At 43.3% G+C, this 24,220-nt stretch overlaps 5 protein-coding genes across 17 annotated transcripts; 2 read left to right on the top strand and 3 right to left on the bottom strand.

The window, feature by feature from the left end:
• The first annotated feature begins 505 nt into the window (after positions 1–505).
• On the top strand, positions 506–3,755 carry LOC6621686 (ras-related C3 botulinum toxin substrate 1). Its single transcript, XM_032723085.1, has 5 exons — positions 506–738; positions 1,723–1,886; positions 1,958–2,190; positions 2,263–2,423; positions 2,506–3,755. Exons 2-5 carry the CDS (start codon positions 1,771–1,773, stop codon positions 2,581–2,583), a joined length of 588 nt encoding a protein of 195 aa, XP_032578976.1. The 5' UTR covers positions 506–738; positions 1,723–1,770; the 3' UTR covers positions 2,584–3,755.
• A 5-nt stretch (positions 3,756–3,760) lies between these two features.
• On the bottom strand, positions 3,761–4,298 carry LOC116801757 (serine/arginine repetitive matrix protein 1-like). Its single transcript, XM_032723086.1, has 2 exons — positions 4,008–4,298; positions 3,761–3,976 (listed from the first exon to the last, which is right to left on the bottom strand). Exons 1-2 carry the CDS (start codon positions 4,278–4,280, stop codon positions 3,839–3,841), a joined length of 411 nt encoding a protein of 136 aa, XP_032578977.1. The 5' UTR covers positions 4,281–4,298; the 3' UTR covers positions 3,761–3,838.
• Positions 4,299–4,427: 129 nt separating this feature from the next.
• LOC6618695 (proline-rich protein HaeIII subfamily 1) lies at positions 4,428–20,530 on the bottom strand. 12 transcript variants are annotated; one of them, XM_032723074.1, is made up of 11 exons: positions 14,427–14,604; positions 13,540–13,648; positions 11,513–12,200; positions 11,285–11,328; positions 10,081–10,270; positions 9,814–10,016; positions 9,023–9,208; positions 8,235–8,252; positions 7,672–7,830; positions 6,725–6,790; positions 4,536–5,390 (listed from the first exon to the last, which is right to left on the bottom strand). In XM_032723074.1, the coding sequence occupies exons 2-11, from the start codon at positions 13,555–13,557 to the stop codon at positions 5,331–5,333; spliced, it is 1,632 nt and encodes a 543-aa protein (XP_032578965.1). In that variant the 5' UTR covers positions 13,558–13,648; positions 14,427–14,604; the 3' UTR covers positions 4,536–5,330. The 12 variants fall into 12 exon arrangements, with proteins under 12 accessions (XP_032578966.1, XP_032578965.1, XP_032578968.1 ...); XM_032723075.1 differs by lacking the exons at positions 4,536–5,390; positions 6,725–6,790 and adding an exon at positions 4,428–4,514; XM_032723077.1 differs by lacking the exons at positions 6,725–6,790; positions 7,672–7,830.
• Positions 16,463–17,180, top strand: LOC6618696 (40S ribosomal protein S10a). Its single transcript, XM_002042919.2, has one exon. It carries the CDS (start codon positions 16,647–16,649, stop codon positions 17,139–17,141), a length of 495 nt encoding a protein of 164 aa, XP_002042955.1. The 5' UTR covers positions 16,463–16,646; the 3' UTR covers positions 17,142–17,180.
• Positions 20,531–21,291: 761 nt separating the features above from the next.
• Positions 21,292–23,906, bottom strand: LOC6618697 (myosin light chain alkali). Of its 2 annotated transcripts, XM_002042920.2 has the most exons (6): positions 23,820–23,906; positions 23,638–23,665; positions 22,338–22,643; positions 22,191–22,277; positions 21,799–21,845; positions 21,292–21,687 (listed from the first exon to the last, which is right to left on the bottom strand). In XM_002042920.2, the coding sequence occupies exons 1-5, from the start codon at positions 23,820–23,822 to the stop codon at positions 21,802–21,804; spliced, it is 468 nt and encodes a 155-aa protein (XP_002042956.1). In that variant the 5' UTR covers positions 23,823–23,906; the 3' UTR covers positions 21,292–21,687; positions 21,799–21,801. The 2 variants fall into 2 exon arrangements, with proteins under 2 accessions (XP_002042956.1, XP_032577728.1); XM_032721837.1 differs by lacking the exon at positions 21,799–21,845.
• Between the last annotated feature and the right edge of the window lie 314 nt (positions 23,907–24,220).

Below are 24,220 nucleotides of genomic sequence, written 5' to 3' on the forward strand. Positions count from 1 at the left end.
GCAGCAATTACAAGGTATTAAACTTACATGAGATCAAACGATCATTTTTTAATTAGCATGTAATTATTTAAGTTTTCTATTCAAAATAAATTTCAATGAATAATTTTGTTTACAATATATGAATATTGATTGATCCCCCTTTCCCACAGCCATGCCCATAAGTATTGTATAGTGCCAAGTTTGCCTTAGCCCTGCAACTTTTGCAACACTGCTTGTCAGTTTCGAGAGAGCGGAGCTGGACTACCCGCTCTCTTTTTTCCCGACAAGTCTAGTTTATTTTTTAGTGCCAATTGTAAAAATAAGTTGGAAATAGTTTTGGAACTTAAAAAAAAAAAAGAAACGACTTTATAGTGATTGATATACTCATTTAATTTAGTTATTGATACTATACATTAAAGGTATTTTCTTACATATTCCGTCAGCTATTTTCTGGCCATAAGCTGGCAGCACTGTCAACGGAGAGAGAGAGAGCGTCGCTGCGCTGTCAAAAAGGTGGGTGTGTGTTTGTGTGGAGTGGAAACAAAAAGGAAAAACACGAAAATTAGTCGGGAGCGCTGCGTTTTGTCCCTCAAACAGATATTTATAAGTAAAAGCCGCAGCGAAATAGTGCGAATCAATTATTTAAATGCGCCGCATGAGCATATCGGCAGCAGGAAAACGCACAGTGATATAAGCAAAGTACAAAACAGTCGCCGCCTGCCGACAGACAAAGAAAAAGGATAGGAGGTGGTGAAAACGGTAAAATAATATTGTATTCCCATTCGATATTGTGCCACAACAAAAGATTTTCATTGCTACCGCACCCGCCCCCGCGGCCACGCCCAGCCCCGTTGCATGTGGCGCAATATGTGCCGCCTCTGTGTGTTGAACTTTAATTGAATCGGTTATGAGAACTTAATTGTGTCTATTTTCGGGCGGTTCATTTTCCCAATTTTTGTTTCTTTTTTTCGATGCGGTGCGTCTGCCGGTGCCTTCCGCGTCACCACAACACTCGGGCGGCCCCGCCCACCGCCGAAGGGGCGCCACTGGAGGGGCGGTCGCCATTTGGTCCGCTGCTCCCATTTATGCTTTTTGTTTTTCCCCGTCTGTGTCGCCCATCATGATCTATTTTTGAAAATTTTATTTGCGAAAACAAAGTGCCACCACAACCGAAATAAGACCCTCGTTCGTTTTATTAGGCTTTATGGGCCTCCGCCGCTGCGGTTGCTTTCTTTTTGCGGCCGGGACACACCTTTCGAGAGCCCTGCCTTTGATCATCCCAGAGATATACCGTAGACCTTCGCCATTATACTCTGTACAGTAGTACCTCTATATCTTGGACATTCCCACTTTACGATGTAGCTTACTCCAGAAAGCGAGTATGACTACTAAGTCTCAGATATGCATACAGTAAAAATCGTAATTCAAATTATCTGGCTATTCAAATTTTAAAATTTCATTCAATTCCAGTCAAGCAATTGCTTATCTTATGTAGTTGCGCGCCAAAAATGATGTTAAATACCACATTTATTTATAAAAACCTAATAAAACGAATGGGATAATTTATTGTGTCATATATTTCTACAGCATTTGTTTCTATGTTAAAGAATTTTTATTAAGGAAGTACGACTGTAAAATAATTTGCGGTCAGTTGGTTCTGGCGGGTTTATTGCCTCGAGTAGAACTTAATTAATTGAATTAAGCTGGCGAAGAAATTCATCTTCCATCTTATTTTGCCCACAGCACACAGACAGTACACAGCTATCGGCACAGGCACACTCAGCACTCACGATGTCAACCGGAAGGCCCATAAAGTGTGTAGTCGTTGGTGACGGCACCGTCGGAAAGACCTGCATGCTAATCTCCTACACGACAGACTGCTTTCCCGGCGAATATGTGCCCACAGTGTAAGTTTGTGCCTCGATAGTGCCGCAAACCGCAGATCGATATCTAACTTTAACTATGATATCGTTCACAGCTTCGACAACTACTCGGCGCCCATGCAAGTGGACACAATACAGGTCTCGCTGGGACTGTGGGATACGGCGGGTCAGGAAGACTACGACCGCCTGAGACCGCTATCCTACCCGCAGACAGACGTTTTCCTGATATGCTACAGCGTGGCGAGTCCCTCGTCCTTTGAGAATGTCACCTCGAAATGGTATCCGGAGATAAAGCACCACTGCCCCGATGCGCCCATCATTCTAGTTGGTAAGTTGCCAAGCGACGTGAAACTGCAGTCTGAAAACGAGAATCATACATATATCTTGGGGCGTATTCCAGGCACCAAAATCGATTTGCGCGAAGATCGAGAGACACTCAGCGGCCTGGCAGAGCAGGGACTGACGCCGCTGAAGCGCGAGCAGGGCCAGAAGCTGGCAAACAAGATACGCGCTGTGAAATACATGGAGTGCTCCGCCTTGACGCAGCGCGGCCTCAAGCCGGTAAGTCATCGGTGACCGGCACACCCTCCACCTACCCCTTATTCTTCACTAATTTCCCTTCCCACTCCGATTGCAAATTCAGGTGTTCGAGGAAGCGGTGCGCGCGGTGCTCAGACCAGAGCCGCTAAAGCGACGCCAGCGAAAGTGTTTAATAATGTAAATAAGGTAGAATGTTATTGGCTTTGGCGAAGTATAGAGATTCCTCGGAAGCGACACGTACACCGGCACAATGGCCACAACACATTGACACTAACGCAGCGCCCTCATCGACAAATCAATTACATGTATTTATTTATAAAATTCTCCGTACTCTCGTAAAAGGCACCGAACCCGGAACGAAACTCTAAACAAACGATAAATATTGTACGAAATTCTGTGAATCAAAATGTACTGCCATCAAAATTCGTACGAAATTTGTCTTTGTTTGGCTGTTTATTTCTGCGGATCGTTGCTGTCACTCATTTGGCAAACCACGATTCCCTCCCGCAACAACTGAAAGAACATTGTTAACAAAATCGGAACCACAGATAAATCATAAATCTAATGCACTACATATGTAGAAATCTAGTCAATTGAATCGAATGTATTGTACGAATAGTATCTGGCAGAAAGAGAAAATTATTACAACCGCAGCAAACATTGGTTTCGCATATCACGAGCATCTATGCATTTCCTAATTTCCCATTAAATGTATTATAGTTATATATAGCCATGAGCTAAGGCAGCCAATCCGCAGCTAACCAAATCTGAAACCAGGCCAATTCACTTGACGACGAGCGCTTAGAGAAGCCACTTTTTAAGATATTCAAGCATGCGCATTTTTTTTAATTCTAACTCGACCCTCGAATCATATTCATAATCACTTGAAGCTCATTTCACGATGTCCTTTGAAAATGTAACAACTGTTGTTTATTATTTTATAATGACCTATTTATTACCCTAACTTTAAAAAACGAATTGTATAAACAACTTTTACGGCGTAAGTAGAGCAAAAGTATGATGTAAATGGAAAAAGGCAACCAAATGCATTTAAATGTGACGCGACTCGAATAATCGAAAGGAACAAGAATCAAAAACGAATACAAAACCTAAAGAAACCAAGAAAAGCACACAGTTTTCCAAACATACAATGAGCATGATGATAAAGTTGAGACGTAACGAAATCCCAGGACAATTTTTGTACTAATTATACATAGAAAATCAAACGCAAGTCTTATGTAAATGAAAAATGTAAACGAAGGCCGTTTGGGTCCAGCGAAGTAGCAGCCGTGAAACAGATTTAATACTTACGAAAATATATACTGTAATTATATAAAGAAACAAACAAGCAAACCAGGTGTATTTTGTGCTTAACTTTGCCTCTCATTTAGTCGTTTATTATGTTGTAAATGCCACGTTTCGTTTCCATTTCGGTTCTAAACAATCAACGGTTTGATAAAATGTATTCTGCATATGTATGTTTTAGAAGTGCGTGCCTCGATATCAACTTGTGCACAAATCTCTGAGTGCTTCGATTGGGTGACGTCTTGTGCGACTTGTGGAGCAGCTCCTTCCTCGACCGACTCCATACTCCATACTCCAAACTGACTCAGTACAGGCGGAATGGCTTCGAGTGGACGGCCTGGCCGGGCTTCTTCTTGGGTCCCGCGCTCTTGGGACGCTTGGGCTCCGAGTTGAGCGAGGGCATGGACACGGAGAGGACCAGGCACTCCGCCGGCAGGGACATGGACGAGGTGAGTGTGGTGGCCCGCTGGATGCGCTGTGCCTTCCAATACTGCGGGAATCGAAAGAGAGGTGTTTAGAGACAGTCGGCTCGGACTCGCTGGAGGAGCAGGAGTGATGCAAAATAGTTGTCATAGCTCGACTGAGATGGCGACTTACAATTTGCTTGATCAAATTTATTTATGTTTCGATTACCAATGCATCCAATGGGCAGTAGAGGATGTGTGCTCGTGCGTGGCTTTGTTGTAACGCTTGCGGCGGCGTGGGCGTGGCTTTGCCAAATAAGATACTTGTGGGTATCCCCAATACTTGATTTGATTGTCTATCTCAATACCGATAGGATAAGGTGGCTCTGTTGGAGTTCAAATACTAAGTGCAACAACACCGAGATTTGGTAAATGAAAAAACGTTTTTTTTGTTTGTTTATTTGCTTAAATTTTGCCATTGTCCTTACATTTTGTAACAGGGTGTAAATAAATCGTGAGAATGATGCGCTTGACTAATAAGATACAAATTAATAGTAAAAATATGCTTATACGTGGTATTATCTCATCTGTTCGGTTCGGTTCGTTTTGTTTTGTTTCGTATCGGTTCTGTTGGGTTTGGTTTTGGTTTTGGTTTTTACTGGTCGCAAAAGTATCTAAATGGTTGCATTATCTTAGTCGTTTAACATTTAGACGTCAAGTGGTAACATTTTCAACTAAGCATACACTTTATTCGTACGATTCTTGTATAATTTGCTTAAATATTTAGATACTTTTATTTATATATGTATATATATATAGATTTGTATGTATATATGAAGTTCTGGAATACATTGAGATATATAATTCATGTCTGCTATCTGATGATAAAGAGTGCATTGCTCAACTAGTCAAATATACTTCGATTGTATACCAAATACCGCTTCTATGTGGGGTGGTGGTGTAGATGTACGAGTATCTGCATCTCATTGCGTGCTTGCACCTCTATAGAATTGATCTGATCGCATTACTGGCTTGTGAATTATCTGGGTGTGTGGGAATTATCGCATAACTCTCGTTTTGCATTGTGTGGATTTTTTGCTTAGATAGTACGTTTCAAATTAGCTGCTCGTATTTCACTTTCGATCTTAGCAAAGAAAGAGTCAGTTTCAGATTCAGTTTTTCAGATACAGCTCGACATGCATTTCGGGCATTTCGGCATTTAGCTTTGTTGATTTAAATTTTCATCAGCGCCAGAAGCCGTCATGGATGGTAGTGGACTCTGCGTTCAAGACAAAAAATATAAACGTGAATGCGTATCGATTGCACAAATCATAAAGTAAACTATTAAGGGGTAAACCAAAAGTCATGAGTTGGTTGGTTGGATGGAATGCATTGGAGTAACCGGGGGAGTCGCAAGCAAATGGCCATGAAACCGTTTTGGGGGCTTTCTATGAAGTTGAGCTTGGTTTGGAATGGATGCAGGTCGGCTTGGATCGTTACCAACGGTTCGGTTAGTCTATCACAGCACTGTTAAATATTTAGGTATATATAACTATCTATATACGCAACGGACATGTCTTTGAAGGACTCGCAACGCACATTAACTTACGGGATTTGCGTGATCAAATCGAATCGATCGGATCGAATGTTTCTATATTGTTTAAAACCGCATTGCATTCGGATAACTCGATTATATGATGTGGTAGTTAAAAGTAGCGATAGGCGATAAATAACTCTAATGGACGCAACTCGGTACGAATTTCGAATTTAATGCACTTAGTTTTCGTATGACTAGCCTAATAAAAATTGTATATATATTCCTAAAATAAACAGAATAGAAATATTAAGCACAGAAATTAAGCACATAATTAAGAGTAATTTAAAACTGATGTGAGTAGAGGTTTTGAGTGGTATTGTGTTTTAGTGTGAGTGAGCAAAGCACGGTTGTTAGATGAAGATGATGATGATGATGATATAAATGCTGGGCAGCCTTTCGCTAAACCGTCCTCAGGGTCGGAGTTATTGGGGTTTAAGCAATTGCGGATCAGTATATAGTTCAAAATTTGTACTATCCTAGTAGTGTAAGGTTTCCTGGCTGTTCGCCATTGAAATAATACTATATATAAATAATAATAATACTTTGTTAAAGGACATTCGCTAGGTACTAAAGGAGTTAACAAACAGCTGGGCCCTTCGCGGGCACTGCTGACCTTGCCCGAGAGCAGAATCCCAAGGATCGGGATTCAATCTCCACCTGATCCTTGGGAGTTTACCCAGGGACAGGCCAGCTTACATCATCGCGGGCTAACCCTCGAAGAATGCATAAACATATGTGTGTATATGTAGGTATGTATGTATATTGGTTACAATTTAAAATAGAAACTCTTGCAAACTCATTCGATTCATATCCGGTTTGAGCTTATCTAGTTGAGTTCGACTTTTGTTCGGTTGAGTTTAGTTCAGTTTCGTTCAGTTTAGTTTAGTTGCTTTCTTTTTAGTCCTGCTTCAGTTAATCGTTTGACTTAGGTACAGTACAGTAGTTAGTTGATGGATGTCTGGGTTAAAGCTAGGGGGAGTTCATTTAAAAAGCGACTCAAATATATTGTTACACACACAGTCTGAGTTACAGAGACCGAATTCTAGATGGATCGTGGCAATCAAGCGCCCTTGTGCCGCAAACTACAGTTAGCCGGCGGGGTGGCAGAGAGCGAGCGAGAGGGGGAACAGAGAAAGAAAGAGAGAGATTATAGTTTAGAGAATTGCGTGTAAATCTTCAAACACCTCGGGAACACATGGATGGAAAGCGCTGTTGCCAATGAATCTCAGTTTGAGTTTGAAAGAAATTCATTTTTAAATGTAAAGTAAGTGTAATTGAACTGAGAAACCAATAGATAATACATTAAATAATCTCAAATCAAAAACAAATAATAATCAAAGGTAGCTAACCAACTTCAAGAGGTTTGCAATCACTTCAAAAAATGTCTAAAAGTAAGCAGCGAACTAGCAGCTACTTTCTATTTTCCAAAGCATACTTTTAGACACTTTATAGATGGTTTCAAGTCTCCAAAGATTTCGGTGGCTCTCCCTGATAAAATTCACGAATGCCCACAATAAAATACAAATCGATGCCTAGATGTGCCAAAATACTTTGTCCAATTGTTAGTTCTCATAATCACAATTCCCCATTAACGGATATTGATTTTTGGAAGTTGGTGGGAGTTATCTGAAAGCGGTTCGGGTGGGGCGTGTCTGTGGGTGGTTGGGTGTTCTGGGTGTTGTGTGGGCCTCTTTTGGGGTGTGGTGCTCGGTTAGTTGCGCATTGAAACCATAAGGTGTTAATCGAAAATGCAACGTAATTGATTACCATTACAGATTACATAAAAATGAATTTCTCGACGTAAACACAAAATGGGATAGCGATATAATAGATGTTTGGAATATACTTGTATCGATTACTTTTGATTGCGTTCTTAATCAAATAAAGAGTCTAGTAATAAATCAGGGTTAATGCTAAGTTCTAGATATCATAACTACTTTGAGCTTAAGTACACGTAGTTTACCTGTGTTGGTGGTGTTGTCAGTGCAACAGAGTGTTCAACATTTTTCAAATAATCCTTATCATCGAAAATCTTCTTCTCACCGCCACCGGGCTTGTGCTTTACATTATCCAAAGAGCCAACTTTGCTTTGTGCCTTAATTTCTAGTTTTTGCGTTTGGATCTGAAAAGTAGCACCGGCACCGGCAACGTATAGAAATCAATTAGCAAGATCATAGATTCAGATTGAATTTGTCAAATGGAGTATATGTCCATTTTCCAGGTTTTTCGACTTTGCGGGCGTGGGATTACTCGTATTATGGACACACGACAAACGGCCAATCGGGGACATAACTGAAATTTGGAATTTTCACACACAGAAACGGCAGAGCACAGAACGTAACAAATGGTTGGAAAAACTAATGGTACAAAAATACGCTACAGGGTGCGGTGATTTCGGGATTTCGAAAAGTGTTGCATAGGTGTTTTTAAAATATACCAAAAATATATAAGAAACGAAATGCAGCTAGGTTTCTATACAAAAGCACACTTATTACACTGGAAAAAAGAGTTATCACGACTACTTACATCCTTCGGGTTGTTATCCTTCGAATTCGTTGTTTAATGGTTTAGTTAAAAGCAAAATACAGTTTCCAAAATATGGTTTAAACATGTTTCGGTTCGTTAAAATAAGGGTGGAGAAACAATAAGTTATTCTCAATTATTCAGAGTGATTGTCGGCATGGTTAGGAACTAAACATAATGCTTTCCCTCTAATTTGAGTATATATGTACATATGTACAATTCTGACCCCGAAACTAAACTAGGTGTGTGTGGGTGGTTCGTTTTAGCACCATTTTGGGGGTGTTACCTACCCAACGGAACAAAACACTACTCCTCCTCATTATACAAATTCTGATCCAAACGTTTGTTATTGGCGCAATGGCTGACTATTTTGGAGCCCTCGCCATAGATGATGTTCATCTTTCTATCGTAGCTCTGGAAAGTGGTTCAAGGTTTTGGTATTTGGGTGTTCTGGGTGTTAGTTCTAAATGTAGTCTTTCTTAATAGTAATAACCTTTGAAAGGTGGCAGCATGCTGTTTAAAACTGAAGAGAACATTGCAGCTCATGCACTGAGAGAAACGAACAGATAGTATAGAATAGAATGGATGCGGCCCATGCCCATGCCAGTTGGTGACTCAGGTGGAGCATCCAAAAAACCAACATAAGCCAACAGCAATCGGAAATCATGCTTAACCGCTACAAAAATCAATACTTATGTATGAACACTCGTGTTCTCGTCTCTGGGTCAAACTCAAACATGAAATCGCCTGGGGCATGGGGTGAAAGGTCACGAAAGGGGGTGGCCACATACCTTGATGTCTCCGCCACCCGGCTGATGCTTCACATTGGCCGTCGAGCCCACCTTCGGCTTGGCCTTGTCCTTGAAGTCCATCTTCAGGGTCTCGATCTTCTTGTCCCCGCCTCCCGGCTTGTGGGCGGCATTCTCCAGCGAACCGATTTTGGACTTGGCGTTCCACTGCAACTTTGTTGTAACTATCTACGAATTTGCAGTGTTTTGTGATTTGTTGGTGCGAGAGTGTGCGGTTTCGATGCGATTCGTTTCGGTCGTAAGTTGTAAATAGATACAAGGTAGGTAAAACGATTATAAGCCAAAGTCAAAATATCGATCGAACGGATGATATCCGCGTCAATGTCAGAGTCGCACCCAGTTCTACGGACACGGATGGGTTTGGAATACGCTACATAAGGCAACGGAATTATGCTGCTAAGTGTCGCTGCGAATTGGTAATTGCATTTCCTACAACAAGATACGAGATACAAGATACAAGATACCGTGCTGACGATTGCCCATCTATAATGGGCATGAATCTCAAATAGCAAATCGACCGTGAAATTGCTTTTATTCAGCCAATACATTACTTTACTTTACTTTATTTTACGCGACAATACTTTACGTTTCTTGCGCTCAGAGAAAGATACATTTTTCCGTACTTTAAAAGCCATTTGTAGATGAGAGAAATTTACAGAGATTTATGAGAGAGTCATGTACTGGCTTGGACCAGAGTATATGCTTGAAATGTATACACCGATCCCTCCCATGGATTAAAACGCTGGTCTAGAGGATGGACAATCCGAACATACCTTCTTCTCGCCGCCCTTTGGCATGTACTTGTCGTTCTTGGCCTCGATGCGCGGCGCCGCCTTGATGTCGATCTTCTTGGACTCGATTTTCACGTGGCCGCCACCCGGCTTATAGGTGGCATTGTCCAGGGATCCGATCTTGGAGCGCACCGCCTTCAGATTGGGTGAAGGCGCATGTCCGACTTGTACCTTGTTCATTGGAACTGGTGGGACAAACAGAGCGATAACATATGTGGATCATGTGGATAGATGGAACTTCGCTCTCACCTTTCTTGACTGGCTCGGGCTCTGGGGTCTTGAGGAGCAAGCGGTTCTTGGAGGCGCTGCGCGACTTGGGGGCTGACTTGTTCGAGGGCGTGGCACTCGGTGGACGCGACGTGCCCGACTTGTCCGGCTTCGATGAGGTCGATGTGGGCGTTTTCACGGGCGAACTGGGCGAGTTGGGTCCGTTGCGATCCTGCCGAGAAACAAACACAGCGCACTGTTAAGTAAACTAACGATGCTAGATGGTTAGACCATGTGGATTACTAGCAAGTAGGTCGCATCGGCCATTATAACGAGATGCATCCTGGGACGTAACTGTGGTGACTGCGGGCTTATTATCTATTTACGACTACTGGCTCTCAACACTCCCGGGCTTTCCGGAGCTGTCAACGTAATGCCAATGGCATTTATGGCCATACGGCCGTACGCCTGCCGATTTGGCTTTGGATGTCTCGGTACGAAGGACTTATAGTTTATGCATTGTTTTATCGATTGTCGCCGCTTCGTGTCGCCTTTGCATATGGATGGGTATTTATAGAGACAACAATTCCGACTTGGATATATGTATGTGTATGTTTGAGCTACGATTTACCCCGAAAAGCCAACCCCCCCTGGAAATCCACAACTCGTTTTCGTGTTTGGCACTTATCTGTGCGCAGATATCACCAGGCATATAAATCGCTTTTTGTGTATGTTTCTTTGGCGGGTTTTGGCCATATTTGCCTGTTTTTTTTTACTTTCTGGCACTTTTTTACTAGCACCTGTGAAGCTCACGTAATGCACATATATACTTTTGATTTCTTCGACTTTTGTCGCACTTTCTGCGGGTTTTTCCGACGCGCCAACTGCCGTCTGCCAACACAAAACTTAGTCTGAACTTTAACGTCTGCACACGAACTTGGGAACTGAACGACGGAATTGTCGCAGACAATATGCTATATGATATATGCTACATATAGTATGTGATATACTCGTATGCTATATGGTCTCTAATGGAGCGTAAAGCTTGTAGCTCGAAGATCTCCCGCTGGTTGCCCGGCCTTTTACAGATATTTATGATTTGAGAACTCAATGCGGAGGAAAGGCAGACGGAATTAAATTAATTTGTTGCCAGTTCCAGTTAATTTCCTCTCAATTAACGGAGACGCAGCTGAGGTAACAATTTATGGCTAACTAGTTAACTGGTTCAAAGCCGATACCAACTCACCTTCTCCTGAGTGGACTCATCCACGCCGCTGTCGTTGTCGCCCTCTGAAAAGGGGAAAAAATTAACTTAGATACTTAGATATGTGAGGGAGGCATGGATACATCACTTAAAGATACAAACAATACTGAAATAAAACTCATGAATCATATTGAGATAGTAAAATTTTAAAATAAACTTTTCAATGGCTTCAGTAATGGTCTTTGGTTTATCGTTCGATCTGAGTCTTACTGAAGCCGGGCCCCTTTTTGGATTCTCCGGCTGGGGGGCTCGTCTGGAAGGGCGGCTCGATGTCCTCCAGTAGGGGCTCGCCCATGGGATCGGGCCTCGGGTTGAAGGTCTTGAGCGGGGTCCCCGCGGGACCCATGACCACGTCGTCGTCGTCATCGTTGTTGTTGTGTGCACTGGCTGCCGAAAGTGGGCGTAGTTGCTGCTGCTGTTGCATGTGCTGCTGCTGCTGCAGCTGTTGTGGTGGTTGTTGCTGTTGCGGTTGCATGGGCGGCTGGTTGAAGGGCGGTCGATTGAAGGGCGCCTGCAGCGGCTGACCCGGCGGCGGGCGTGCAAAAGTGGGTGGCGGCGGTCGCGTCATATTTTGGGGCGGACGTGCTCCAGGCGGCATTCCCGGTGCCCCGGCAGGATTCCAGGGAAATCCGCCTGGTGGCCTTGGTGGTCCCTGGCCCGGCGGACTAAGCTGTCCGCCGGCATTGGGCAGACGAGCCTGCTGCATGTTGAGTTGCGGTGGCATGCCCGGTCGCATGGGTGGACCCATTAGCAGATTGCTCTTGCTGTCTGTGCTGCGCAGCGGTGGTGGCCTGGCCGCCATGTTCGGCGGCATGGGTGGACGGGGTCCCATTCCGACCATAGGTCGGGCTCCGGCGAACGGAGGACGCGGCTGTGGTGGCCCCACGGCGGGACGCATCTGCGGTGGCAAGACAAAGTTCTGTGGTGGTCGCACATACTCGGAATTAGGTATACTTTGGAGCTTGGGATTGGGTGAGAGGGTGGGTCGCGAGTTGCTGCGTGACAGGGTGGTGCGATCTTTGGGTGGTGCATTATAGCCGGTGGTGTAATCTATTGTCGTTGGCGGCGGACGTTGCTGCCGTTCATATGCGGAGTAATCGGCAGCTGGCTGGGATCTCTGTGGCTGCAGTTGACCGCGGTCATCTCTGGGTGCCTCATAGGCTGCATTGCTCTGGTACTCTGTATTCGGCTGAGATCGTATTTGTTGTGTGGAAACTGAATCGGAGCCGTAGGAGACACTATCCAAAGTGGTGTTGCTATTGGTATAATCTGTGTTTAACTGAGCTCTTGGCTGTTCTTTCTTTCGTTCCTCAGATGAATCGGAGGACTCATAAGGCGTGGATTGCGGTCTCAACTGCTGCTGAGGACGATCTACAGATGCGGAATCCAAGACATACTCTGACTTGGACTGACCGCGCTGCTGCTGCACTGGGTAATCCTGTGGAGAAACCTCCTGGCCGGAGGGATCCTTTCCCGTGCCGTACATCCTAGCGAAGAACTAGAACTTCTCTCCTGCGGTGTCGGTGCAGAAATGTGCAAGTGTCTGGTAACCCAATATGTGGCGGAGCCGCTTTTTGGTGGCCAATGCCACCGATATACACCCACATGCTCCTCTGCCCCGGCAGACTGGCCCATATCATTTGCATATGTATGGCCATATATCGTTGTGGGCTTACTTTTACTTCTGCCAACTGTGGGGGTGCCAAGTGCCAATGGTGGAGCTATGGCTCGTGTATCGGAACAGACGTATCAATATAGTTCACATTGAGTGGGTGCTTTCAAATTTGATGGCTCTTTCTGCATTTGTTTACATTTTATTGTTTTGGTATTCTCTACTTGGCTCTATGTATGGCTATATGGCTATAAGGATGTTTGGGTATTTGGCGTTCGGGCGGCGGTCTTTGGTTACCATTAGGGAATTTTGTCATGAAATTCGGTTGCCAGCTGTAACGTGACCCAATTTGTTTTTGTGGCTTATTGATTCAACAAAAGTTTTGGCAGTTCTAAGGCCCAAATCGACGGGCCACAAGAAATCGCTGTTTGATTTGTTTCGCAAAGGGTTCCATCCACTGACAATGATGTATGTGCAAGGTCGGCGGAATAATACAACCATTAACCTGGATCATTCCCTATGCAAATTATGTTCGTAAATCATTTGTGCATGGGCGAATCGGTGTGCGCTAAGTGCAGCTCCAAAATATAAATGGATATATATGGGTACTTCAAGCAAAACTCACCGCATCGGTATCACTCATATCTGAGTGGGTTACTATTCGAATTTGGATCGGGGACTATGTCTATATACGACTCTATACAGACTGGTTCTCGGCACTGCCTGGCAATTAACTTAATGCGGAGAAAAAACCGAAAACTTTTGCATTAAGTTCCTGTGATTTTTTTTTTTTTTTGGTGTGTTACATTTGTTGGGCGAATCGATAAAATTGCACAGGACGACGAGGGATCCTTTAAACTGGAGGAGCTGTGACCTCAGCACGTGCCACATCCGACTGGCAACTAAAGAGGCAACTGCAACTTGTGCCGACTCAGAGTCGGAATCGCCAACTTCCTGGCAGTAGCAAAAAAAAAAATATATATATATAATAGTAAAAAATAAAGGAGGCCTGGCAGAAACAGCAACTGCAAATTAGGGCCACAATGATTTGTGATTTACCCGCGGCTGACATAAACCGAAATTCCACACAATGTTCATGTCAACCGCACAACAACGTTCAACTCAACTGTCATTTGTGGCCAAATGGTCTGGGCCAAATTGATTATCAGCCAAGTGGGATGGAGTTGCAAAGTCAACAGTTGCACAGGTGCAAGCACAAAAGTTTCCTAAGCCCGGGGGTTGCATTTCAATTAGATTCACCCTCTGTGAAATATGGTTAACAAAACTTGGTCCTTTGGCAATTGAATTCGCGCGCCACTGCAGTAGCGATTTTTATCACACAGTCCAAAGACTATCAATTGTTGCAGTTGCAGTTGGCCATAAAACAAAATAAGCGCCATGCAATTGTATCGATTTTCCTGGCCAGAGGGCAATAACTTGGCCACGTACAGTCTGAGAAGGCTAATGCACTTTGCACTTTGGCTTGAACACGGTGATGGAGGGGCAATTTACCTAGGGGTGTAGGTAACCACCCACTTCTGCTGTGACAAAATGGCTTAATAATATGTTTTATATTTTCTTATATTTTTTATATATTTTTATTTTGCCTTTAATTGAGTTTTTTGAAATATTTTGTTGGAGCTACGACGCCAGCTCTCTGCACTGCGTTGTGTTTGGCGCGAGTGTTAAAACTCGACTGCTTTTATTTGCTTTGAAAAATTTCGAATTACAATACTTAGAATTTGTTTTGATACGCCAACTTGGCCTGGCGGAGCGTGGCCGCTCGTAAACTTCTCGGGGCGCATAAACAGAATGTGTCCTTGCGCAGTTCAAAGCGCTGCTAAGATATATTTTCGGTGGAGCAGCCCCTTGGGTTCTGGCTGCCTGCCTTTTTCTATTGACATACAAATTTATTAGTGGGGCGCCGGGGAAAAATGCAAATTCAACACGCCAACAATGAGCGAATGGCGGGGGCCTATAACGCTGATTTTATATGCAGATTTCATTTGACTTGATTAATTTAATGGCCACTGGGGGAGGCATTCCGACGCGCATTTGTGCATTCCCTTTGCAGACCTAATCCTTTGCCCTCGGCAATGGATATATTTTTGTATCCACATGAAGCCAACTTGCACCGCTTGCCACGCACCTTTCCATTATCCAGGTGTTGTTGTCATAGGTTCCCCTAATTGTTGTCTATTTATTTACAAGCAGCCAGCACGCAAAACTCCGGCGCTCTAATGCGTAGACATAAAAGTAAACCTGGGGAGATCCGAACTGACGTGAGGTTAGCCAGGGATTCATCCTTAGACGTGGAAGGAGCAGAGTCCTGGGCTAATGTCTGCATAGTTCTCTAGCCTAATTTCGATTGCCAAGGTTATGGGTCTAACTCTAGGGCTGAATGCCTAGGTTAGTTTGATTTTACAAGGTTTCTGACGGCTATTTCTGTTTAACATACCCATAATTGAAGCCATTTTAAGTTCTCATTAAGTTATCAGTAAGTTCCATAAATCTGAATACAAACCTGGAAGTAAAAGAAGAAATTATGTTTAATATAAAGCATTAGTTACTTACTAATTATATTAATTTTTAAATTTCTATTATATTTTACTGTTTAAGAAATATATACCTTTTATTTCGGTTTTATATTTTTCTACTAAAACAAACGAATTCGCCTGATCCAATTTGCCCCCAGGTTGCTGTCCAAGCTAATCTAATACAACAACCCAGCGAACAGCTAATATCCAAACCAGCACTGCTTGCGCGTAACAGTCGTTGTGAATTTGAAATTAACTAATATAAATAATATCAAAAAGTATGCAAGGCTAAGGTCAGATTTTATACTGTTCCATCACAGCTTATGCATTAGAGCTTACCCCTTTATTCGAACTTACTAAAATGGAATAATCGATTTGGTAACCATTTTAATTAGTAGAAAATTACTTAAATGTTATGTAAATCAAGTGCATTTAATCGGAAACGCACGCTAAGCAAGGTCGACTGCTTTTTGTTGACACTTTTCCAAGGGGGGGTGGTTTTGCCACCCCCTAATCGCTTTCGTTTTCCTTTCTTTCCGGCATTTGTTTAGCTTTTTTTTGAGGGATGCAGCCGGTCGGTGGGTGGTGGGTTCACGTTGTATCTATCGGCATGCCTTCCTCTTGGTTGGCTTCCCTTGGTCAATTTGTGTCTGCGTTTCGCTCATTGATTATTCTGTTCAGCATTCCTGTGGGGGAGGAATTCCTCATGTGGTTGCCGCCGCTCTTATTGCGCATGTTTGGGCAGAATGTCCTGCGACGCAAAAGATGAATCACAGCTCCTCCTCAGGAGTGCGAAAGCTTAAAACGCACTTCAGCCAGCAAAATGCAGGGAACACATTGCACACTGAGAAAAGTTGCGCATATAACTATTGTTCAAAATCAGAAGGGGGCTTTTGAGTTTGAATAAAATGGCTAAACCAAATTATCTTAAAGTGAAATCAAAGATGGTGCCGCGATCCTTAATTTTATATATTGAACTATTAACATGTTTTCAAATTATGAAAAACTTATTGGTGGTGCTTGCCAATACCAATAGGTAGTGCTCAAAAACGTGAAAAGTTTTGAGGAATGAGTGGAGTTTCGGGAATTGCTAATTTAAGCTGGCCACCCTAATCTCCGTCTTTATTTTCTGCAACTTTTCGATCACGTGTTTGCAAGTCCGCAATTTTTTCGAATTAAATCCGACTATTTCAAGATGTTCATTCCAAAAGCCAATCGTATCGCCATCTACGAGTACCTCTTCAAGGAGGGCGTGCTCGTGGCCAAAAAGGATTCGCCCATCCAGAAGCACCCCGAACTGGACAAGATTCCCAATCTGCAAGTAATCAAGGTGATGCAGTCGCTGCACTCACGTGGCTGGGTCAAGGAGCAGTTCGCCTGGCGCCACTTCTACTGGTTGCTGACCAACGAGGGCATCGAGGAACTGCGCTGCTATCTGCACTTGCCCCCGGAGATCGTGCCCTCCACTTTGACGCGAACTAATCGATCGGACGCACTGCGTCCGCGCGGAGGACCCGGAGGACCGGGACCTCGTGGATTCGGAGGCGCCTCCAAAACCGATGAGGACAGATCGAACTACAGACGCGGTCCTGGCGCTTATGGAGTGGACAAGAAAGGGGATGTGGGTGCCGGAACCGGACAGGTCGAATATCGTGGCGGTTTCGGTCGCGCTTCTCGCTACAGCAATTAAAATAATGGAAAAATAAAGTTGTTGCCCAAAAACGATATAAGCTCATATTCCTTGTGTTAATTACTTTGGAAATGCATTTCGCAGGTAAAAGAGTTTTATAGTTTGCTAGTATAATAAGTAACATATTCTTTTATTCCCTAGTTGACTGCGACCCCTTATCAATTAATCAAGAGCCAAATTTATGGCTATATTGACTAGGACCTCTGGTGGCGCGTATTTCGTGTCGCACATGCCCGTATTTATGGTCGAACTGGCAGGCGGTTTGTTAACTTTAACATTTGTATTTTTGACGCACTTCGATTATTGATTGCCTGCCACAAAATGTGGCAATTGTCAGTGCGGCAGCCGCACGCACGATACGTCGGCCAAAACGAGCTGGTATTCCAAATATGGACTTGGCCACAACTTCCAGCAGAACAACAAATTATGCGGCGTCTGCCCAAAGCGGTGCAAGCCAACTGGGATGGGGAATTGGTAATGGAATTGGGCTTGCATTGGATTGGATTGGGTAACCCACCCAAGCTAAAGACTCCCTCTCCTACTGGGGAAAGTGAAAACTGTCGTGGAAAATCGGGCAGATTCCAAAGCCGAGTTTATTGAACTGGAATTGGATTGGAGGTGCCAACGCTCCGTAGCCATTTGACAACTCTTTTGTGGCTTTAATTAGAGGGCAGCACGGATCCGAAGGGATTTGCATGTCGCGTGTCTAGCTCGCGGAAAAACAATTAGGCAAACACCCGAGCTAAGGCAGTACTTTATTAATATTCCGTTGCCAACTTTATTGATCAAACTTTTAATTTTGAAATTAATTAATCGAGCCCCAACTTTGCCGCATTCCCAGATGCATCCATCAGATACGGAATGCATTAACAACTTGGTGGCTACTAGTCAAGAAATTAGCCATAAGGTAGACTGCTCGCCTGATAAGAGAACACAAATTCTTGAATCGACCGGCAGACTAATTAATTAATTAATCATTAAGACCATATGGACAGGCCATGCGTATCCCAAAGTCACAAAATCAGAGGCCAAAATCCAAATGCGTCTTGCTTGAATAGTTTGCGTATGGGTGTGCCCCACAAATATGGCTCCAAATATTTGGTAATTGTTTCACAAAGCGGAAACCTTAACAATTAGCAGAGTTTTAAAGGCTTTTCGGTTAAGAAAAAGGTATCTACGGAAAACTGGCACACGCCCCCAATAGGAAAAACCAAAGACCGAGAGAGAGGAAAATCAATTGCAGCGCCAACTGCAAATGAGAAACGAGACTGGCAGCGTTTTGTGATAATTGAAAAGCCACCGCGAAATGGGTGACAGAAATTGCAGCGATTCTGGGCTATTTATAAAATCGCTGAGTGAGTGCAGTATACATTTGTTTGTTTTCAATTGAGCAGCATTACGTCACACGATCATTATTATTATTAGTATAAAATATGATTGCCAAAGAAAGTGCAGAACAATCAGCTAGAAAGAAAGTCTTATCAACACGAGTGGCACTTGTGTATGTGATGTATAATCTAGATCTGGGGTGACTTCATGTAGATGACAGCTCTGATAGTAATCAACGACTATATTTTTACTTTTATTATTAGCGCTAAACAAAGCTACAGCGCATTGTTATTGTTTTTATTTAGCAGAGCCGGTTTGCTCTTGACTCGAACACACTTGATTTAATATTCAGCGGGCGCGAGGCAGGGGTGTATCTTTTCGCTGCACACACATCGCACTGCCCTAATGAAGTCAACTGTTTTAGAGGATAGTTCGCAATGGAGCCGCGTCGCACGGGGAATACCCTATTCAACAGGAAATTCAATATTTAGTTCAGCCAGCTGATGCTGGTGAACTCTGCAGACTGGGCGACCCCGAATGAATAGGTACACGCAGCTCGATTTAAAACGAGGTCAAATGCAGAGCAACCACAGCAGCAGTGCACTCAGAAAAAATATGAGTAACTTATCATTACACGTTATTCGGCTTGTATTAATACTTTGTATAGTTAGAGCATTTTTCAGACTTTTAAGAGCGATTAGAAAAGATTTAAAGTTGGATTTCTTTTTATAAGGTATGTACAAGTGCAGGGCTCAATTGCTGATAACTTTTATCGCAGTCGGCCATATCGGTATCTCTCTAGAAATATATATTGTGTATCTGATAGATACACACTTGCACCTAGCCGGGCATCAGGAACAATTAAAAGCTGCACTCGGCCGCCGTGTGGGTGGTTGGTGGCTTGCCACAGTTGCAGGTCATTAAACCGAGAGCCGGGAGAGCACAATGCAGCCACTTCCACATCCTGCCGGCTGTCGAGCTCCCTTGAGCTGCGCCCCAAAAGCCGTAAACTTGCCGGTCTAAGCGGTTACTCAAACAGATCACACACACAGAGCGCTGAACCGGCCAAATCCATTTGCATAATGTGGCGGGCATGACGTGAGTCCACGGCCTGCATGCTCGCCTGGCATAACCATCAATGTCCTGGGGTGTGCCGGCAATATAATTTGCCTAATTGAGCCATTGAGCCATCGTGCCTTGAACTTTCCTAATTGATTTTCTAAAGCACACACGGCGTATGCGTAATGCGCTGTGAAGTCACTTTAACTTACTAAATTCAGGTATACCAGGTAACTGCACATATAGAAAGGTAGTGATTATACTATATGCTTATTGGTTTGACATCACTTATCATTTCACTGCCTTATTGTTTTTTTAAGTTTCTATGTCTTATTACTTTTAAACCATTTCTTTTCTGTGTATCTTGCATCGGCCTCACCTTTTTGATCCTGATTAGCCCTCGCATTTGCTGGCTTCTGTTGCAGTTGCTGTTGTTGCGGCTGCTGCTGCTGATGCGGTGGTGGTTGTTGCTGCTGCGGTGGTGCTGGTGGTGCGGCATTTGCTGCTGCTGCTGCTGCTGCTTCCTGTTGCAGCTGCTGGTGGGGCAGCGGTGGGTGGGGGTCGCCTAGTGGTGGCACAGCATCCAGCAGTGAGCTTTTCTCCAGGACATCCGCCATATTGAAAGTCGAACGAGAGTGTGTGTGTGTGTATGTATGGGTGGTGTGTCTGTATTTGTTGCACTCACGGAAAACTCGAAAAGGACTACAGATCTGTCGGTATTTTTCGGTGCGTGTGTGTGTGTATCTTTGGGCTAGTCCTTTTCACTTGGAATAATATATTTTGGGTTCACTTTCGATTAGCCTTAAACAGAACGCTGAGAAATGCTCGCGGAAATATAATTTGAAACGGCGTAAATGACAATATTTATATTTCGACTTGCTGCACTCACGCTCACTCACTTCACTGGCACTCTGCTAATTTATTTGGATTTTTGCTGTTGCAAATTAGAAATCGGCGAGACAGCTCCCGCTCGGTCGGCTTGTCGGTTTGTTATCTCGATTTCAACTGATTCGTAGTCGTCGTATTTAACCGAAACTTTTCTGACACTTTTTTGATTCGACGTCGACGCAAAAGCTCAGCGGAATCACAACCCCCAAGCTATTATTATGTTTAGTTTAGAATTGTTATTGTTGAATAGACGAGGAAGGCAGATACCAGGATGCGTGTGTTTCCACCCCTTTTTACACTTTCTATTTAAATATAATAAATGAATAATAATTACGAAAGTTGAGACAAGAACCATATTAACCAAGCTCTGGGCTAAATGTATATTTCGAAAGCTCTCTCTCTTTGAGAAAAAGCGATAAAGACATTTTATTTAGTACACGGTATTTAGGTCTTTTGTTTATTCGCCTGCCTCTCATTATTGGTTTGCGTCTTAGCTGACGTATTTTGGTCTGCGGCGAAAATATCTAGATACTTCTTTGCGGATTCAGTATAAGATTTTAAACTTTCTCTATTACTGTTAGTTTACTAAACAAGCCAGCCAAATCTTGTATTAATATTTGGATTACTAAGCAGGCTGCTTGTATAGCATAATCCCAAATTTTCCAGCACCCTGATCTTCTTTTATATTGATTGTGCAACACCTCATCGGCCGCACAATTATTCTTAGTGTTTATTTAAATACATTTGACTTATTTCACTTTCACACATTCACATGGTAAACTGAGAAGGCTAAGAGGCCACAATTTACACATTTGGCGATTTGATAACTGCCTTTTTGGGCGCTTTCGGATGTTGAATTTGCCTAAACATTATATTATTTGCTATTTGGTTTATTCACGTCTCATATAAAATAATCATTAACTATTGCTTTGCTTTGGCTGAACCAACAAAATAATTCATAACAAAATAATGTGCACAAAACTTTGAATATTTTTCAGTTTTTTTTCGTTATTTTATAATTTAAATTTTTTTATTTTTTAAAAAATAATATTATCTTGAAGTTCAATTTTGCAGTTGTAGTAGCAGAAGTAATTTTTAATTAAAATAATATACGAGAGAGATAGAGAGAGTTAGCGATGAATATAACATCTATGGAGAATGGTTGTCGCTAAAAGTTTGTTGGTGTTGTTGTTGTTGGTTGTTGTTGTTGAAGCTGTTGTTTTCAACTATTTTAGCTGATCGGGTCTGTCACACATTCTGGCGAGGAATGCTGTGGAGTAGATGGAGAAAAGGTCATTATTAGCAAGGGATTCCTCAAGTTTGTTGGGCAAGTAGACATCCAGAGATCGGCGAAGTGGCCATGGGCTCCATCCCTACTTACTGTTTAGTCGAAGACGACGGGATCGCTCATCAGGCGCTGGACGAACTCTGTTTTCATTCAATTTCAAGTGGATCGACGACAAACGGCGGGTAAACAAGACGCAATCACCGTGCAGAGACCATACGATTGACATTCGGGAGTTGGACGGTTTTTTTTGGAGTGTAGTGTTGGAGGAATGGACACGCAAACATGGATACACGCATACACATATTTTTGGGTTTGTTGGTGTTTTTCAGGTCGAGTTGGTGGTACAAAGTGCACAGTGCAGAATGGTGGGGATTTTTGGTTTGTGCGCAGACAAAGAGTGACATGTGGAATAGACAAACGGCGTTTACAAATCGTATATGCACAAAAAACATTAGATCAGAATCGTCCGTGGAACGAATACTTACGAGAGTAGGGGATAAATCCTTCATCATCCTCGGGATCCATGCAGTCGGCGAACAGGGTCTCCACCTGCTCGTCATCCAAGCTCTCACCTGTAGGGCACACAATGATTTAGAGGCATATCCCAGGGTATATGCAAGCAGATTACTCACCAAGCGCCAGCAGGGCGTGCTGCAGCTCAGCCAGCATCATGGTGCCGTTCTCCTCCTTGTCGTAGAGCTTCAAGCACTCGATGAAGTCCTCGTAGCAGCCCTGCTCCTTCTCCTTCTTGACCTGTGAGTAGATGGGCAGGAACTCATCCAGCTTGATCTTCTTCTCGTTGCGCTTCTTGGTGCCGCCCAATTTCTCGATCAGCGCCAAGGTGGGGTTCAAGTTCAGAGCGCGGAGGGCATCACCTAGGTCGACGGCATCAATGCCCTCACCGGGGGAGCCCATGACTTCGAAAACGAATTCGACATCTGCGCAAAAGGAACTCGGTTAGCATTTACATTTTCATGGTAGTCGATCAAACGTCAATCGCATCAAATTATTGTTATTATTTGTTTCTTTTTCTAATATGCTGCCTCATTAATTGTTTTAAAAATACTTCAGCAGAGGTGGGTGTTGACCACCCTTTTTTTCGAAAACGGGGTCGATGCGGTAACCCTGAAATTTCTGGTACGCACATTTTTGGTCATCATGAAAATCTTGACATGGCTGGGCATTGCCTACTTAGTGTGTGTATGCGTGAGTGCGCGGATCTGGGAGAGTTGCCAGCCCCGAGAACACACTACGTATACGTAATCCGACACCCGAACCGAACGCCTTCGCCCTCGTCTGCGCTATATACACGGTATATAGGCGTATATACACACAAAGTCGCGTAGTTTGCTCATCTCTTTCGCTGTGCGTTTGATCGAAAATAAATCTAAAGAAATAACTTGGCCAAAATTAGATCTCTAAACGACCAGCATTTCGGTTCGAAGACGAGGATCGCGCGTTCGGGTTCGCGACATATACACACACGATTTTCATTGTTTTCCGCGGCTTTTCTATAACGCAAACCGAAAACTTAACTTTGCACTAGATTTTCTCTACCGGAATTGTGTTGGCAACCTTTATCCGTCCTGGTTTCGATGGTCGATCGATGAAAATAGCTCAGGCGATGCATATAGACGACAGCATTCCTTAATGAAAATTTTCCGCATAGTGTTATATATAGGCACGCGTATATGTATGCGATATATTCCAAGTGATTACGAAATATGTTCACCGACTTTTGTGTACTTTTTGTTGTGTATCTCACACGCGCACATTATGTAATCTGTATTTTCATGGATACTTTTACTGCGTTTTAGTCCTTTCTGCTGGGTTTTCCGTTACCTCTTTCATGTAATATGTTTTATTGGTTTAACTTTGATGGATTTCGTTTGAGGTTAGAGATAATCCTTTTTGTGCGGGGTCTTAACTTACTTTCAACTTCACGCTTTGGAACATCAGCCTGTCAACGGAATCGAAAAAGATTTGAGAGTTTGGCATTAGTTCGAGTGTGGAAAATGTTGCGTTTTCAGCTGCTGCATATATTTTATATACATATATATCACTGGATATCGGTGGAAGATGTGTGAAGACTCCTTGGCCGACTGGGCACTCACCATTTTGTCTGTTTGATGCGAAAATCAACTGTATCGCGGATGAGCTCGGTCTCGACTGAACGTTATTCGTCAGCGGCAGTACGGCAAGGTAATTCTGAGGTGAAAGCCAACCAGCCGATCGCCGAGCGCTCAGACACAGATACAGATACAGATACAGATACAGCTATAGCTATAGCTTCGAAAACGAATTCAAAAACGAATACGAATACGAATGGATGACGAAACGCTCGCTCTTTTCCTGCGCAAGGCTATACACACACCAAAATATATGCTGTAGTTTGTGCGATGGCAAGAATTTACTTTCATCTTGGGGAACTTTTTCGAATGCCACTCTCTTTTGGGATCCCATGGACCATCGACCACCAGATATTGGGGGGCTCTCCTATGGAGCCAGAGCCATT

The sequence above is a fragment of the Drosophila sechellia genome, chromosome 3R (assembly GCF_004382195.2).
Source record: "Drosophila sechellia strain sech25 chromosome 3R, ASM438219v1, whole genome shotgun sequence".
Classification (NCBI taxonomy): Eukaryota; Metazoa; Arthropoda; class Insecta; order Diptera; family Drosophilidae; genus Drosophila; species Drosophila sechellia.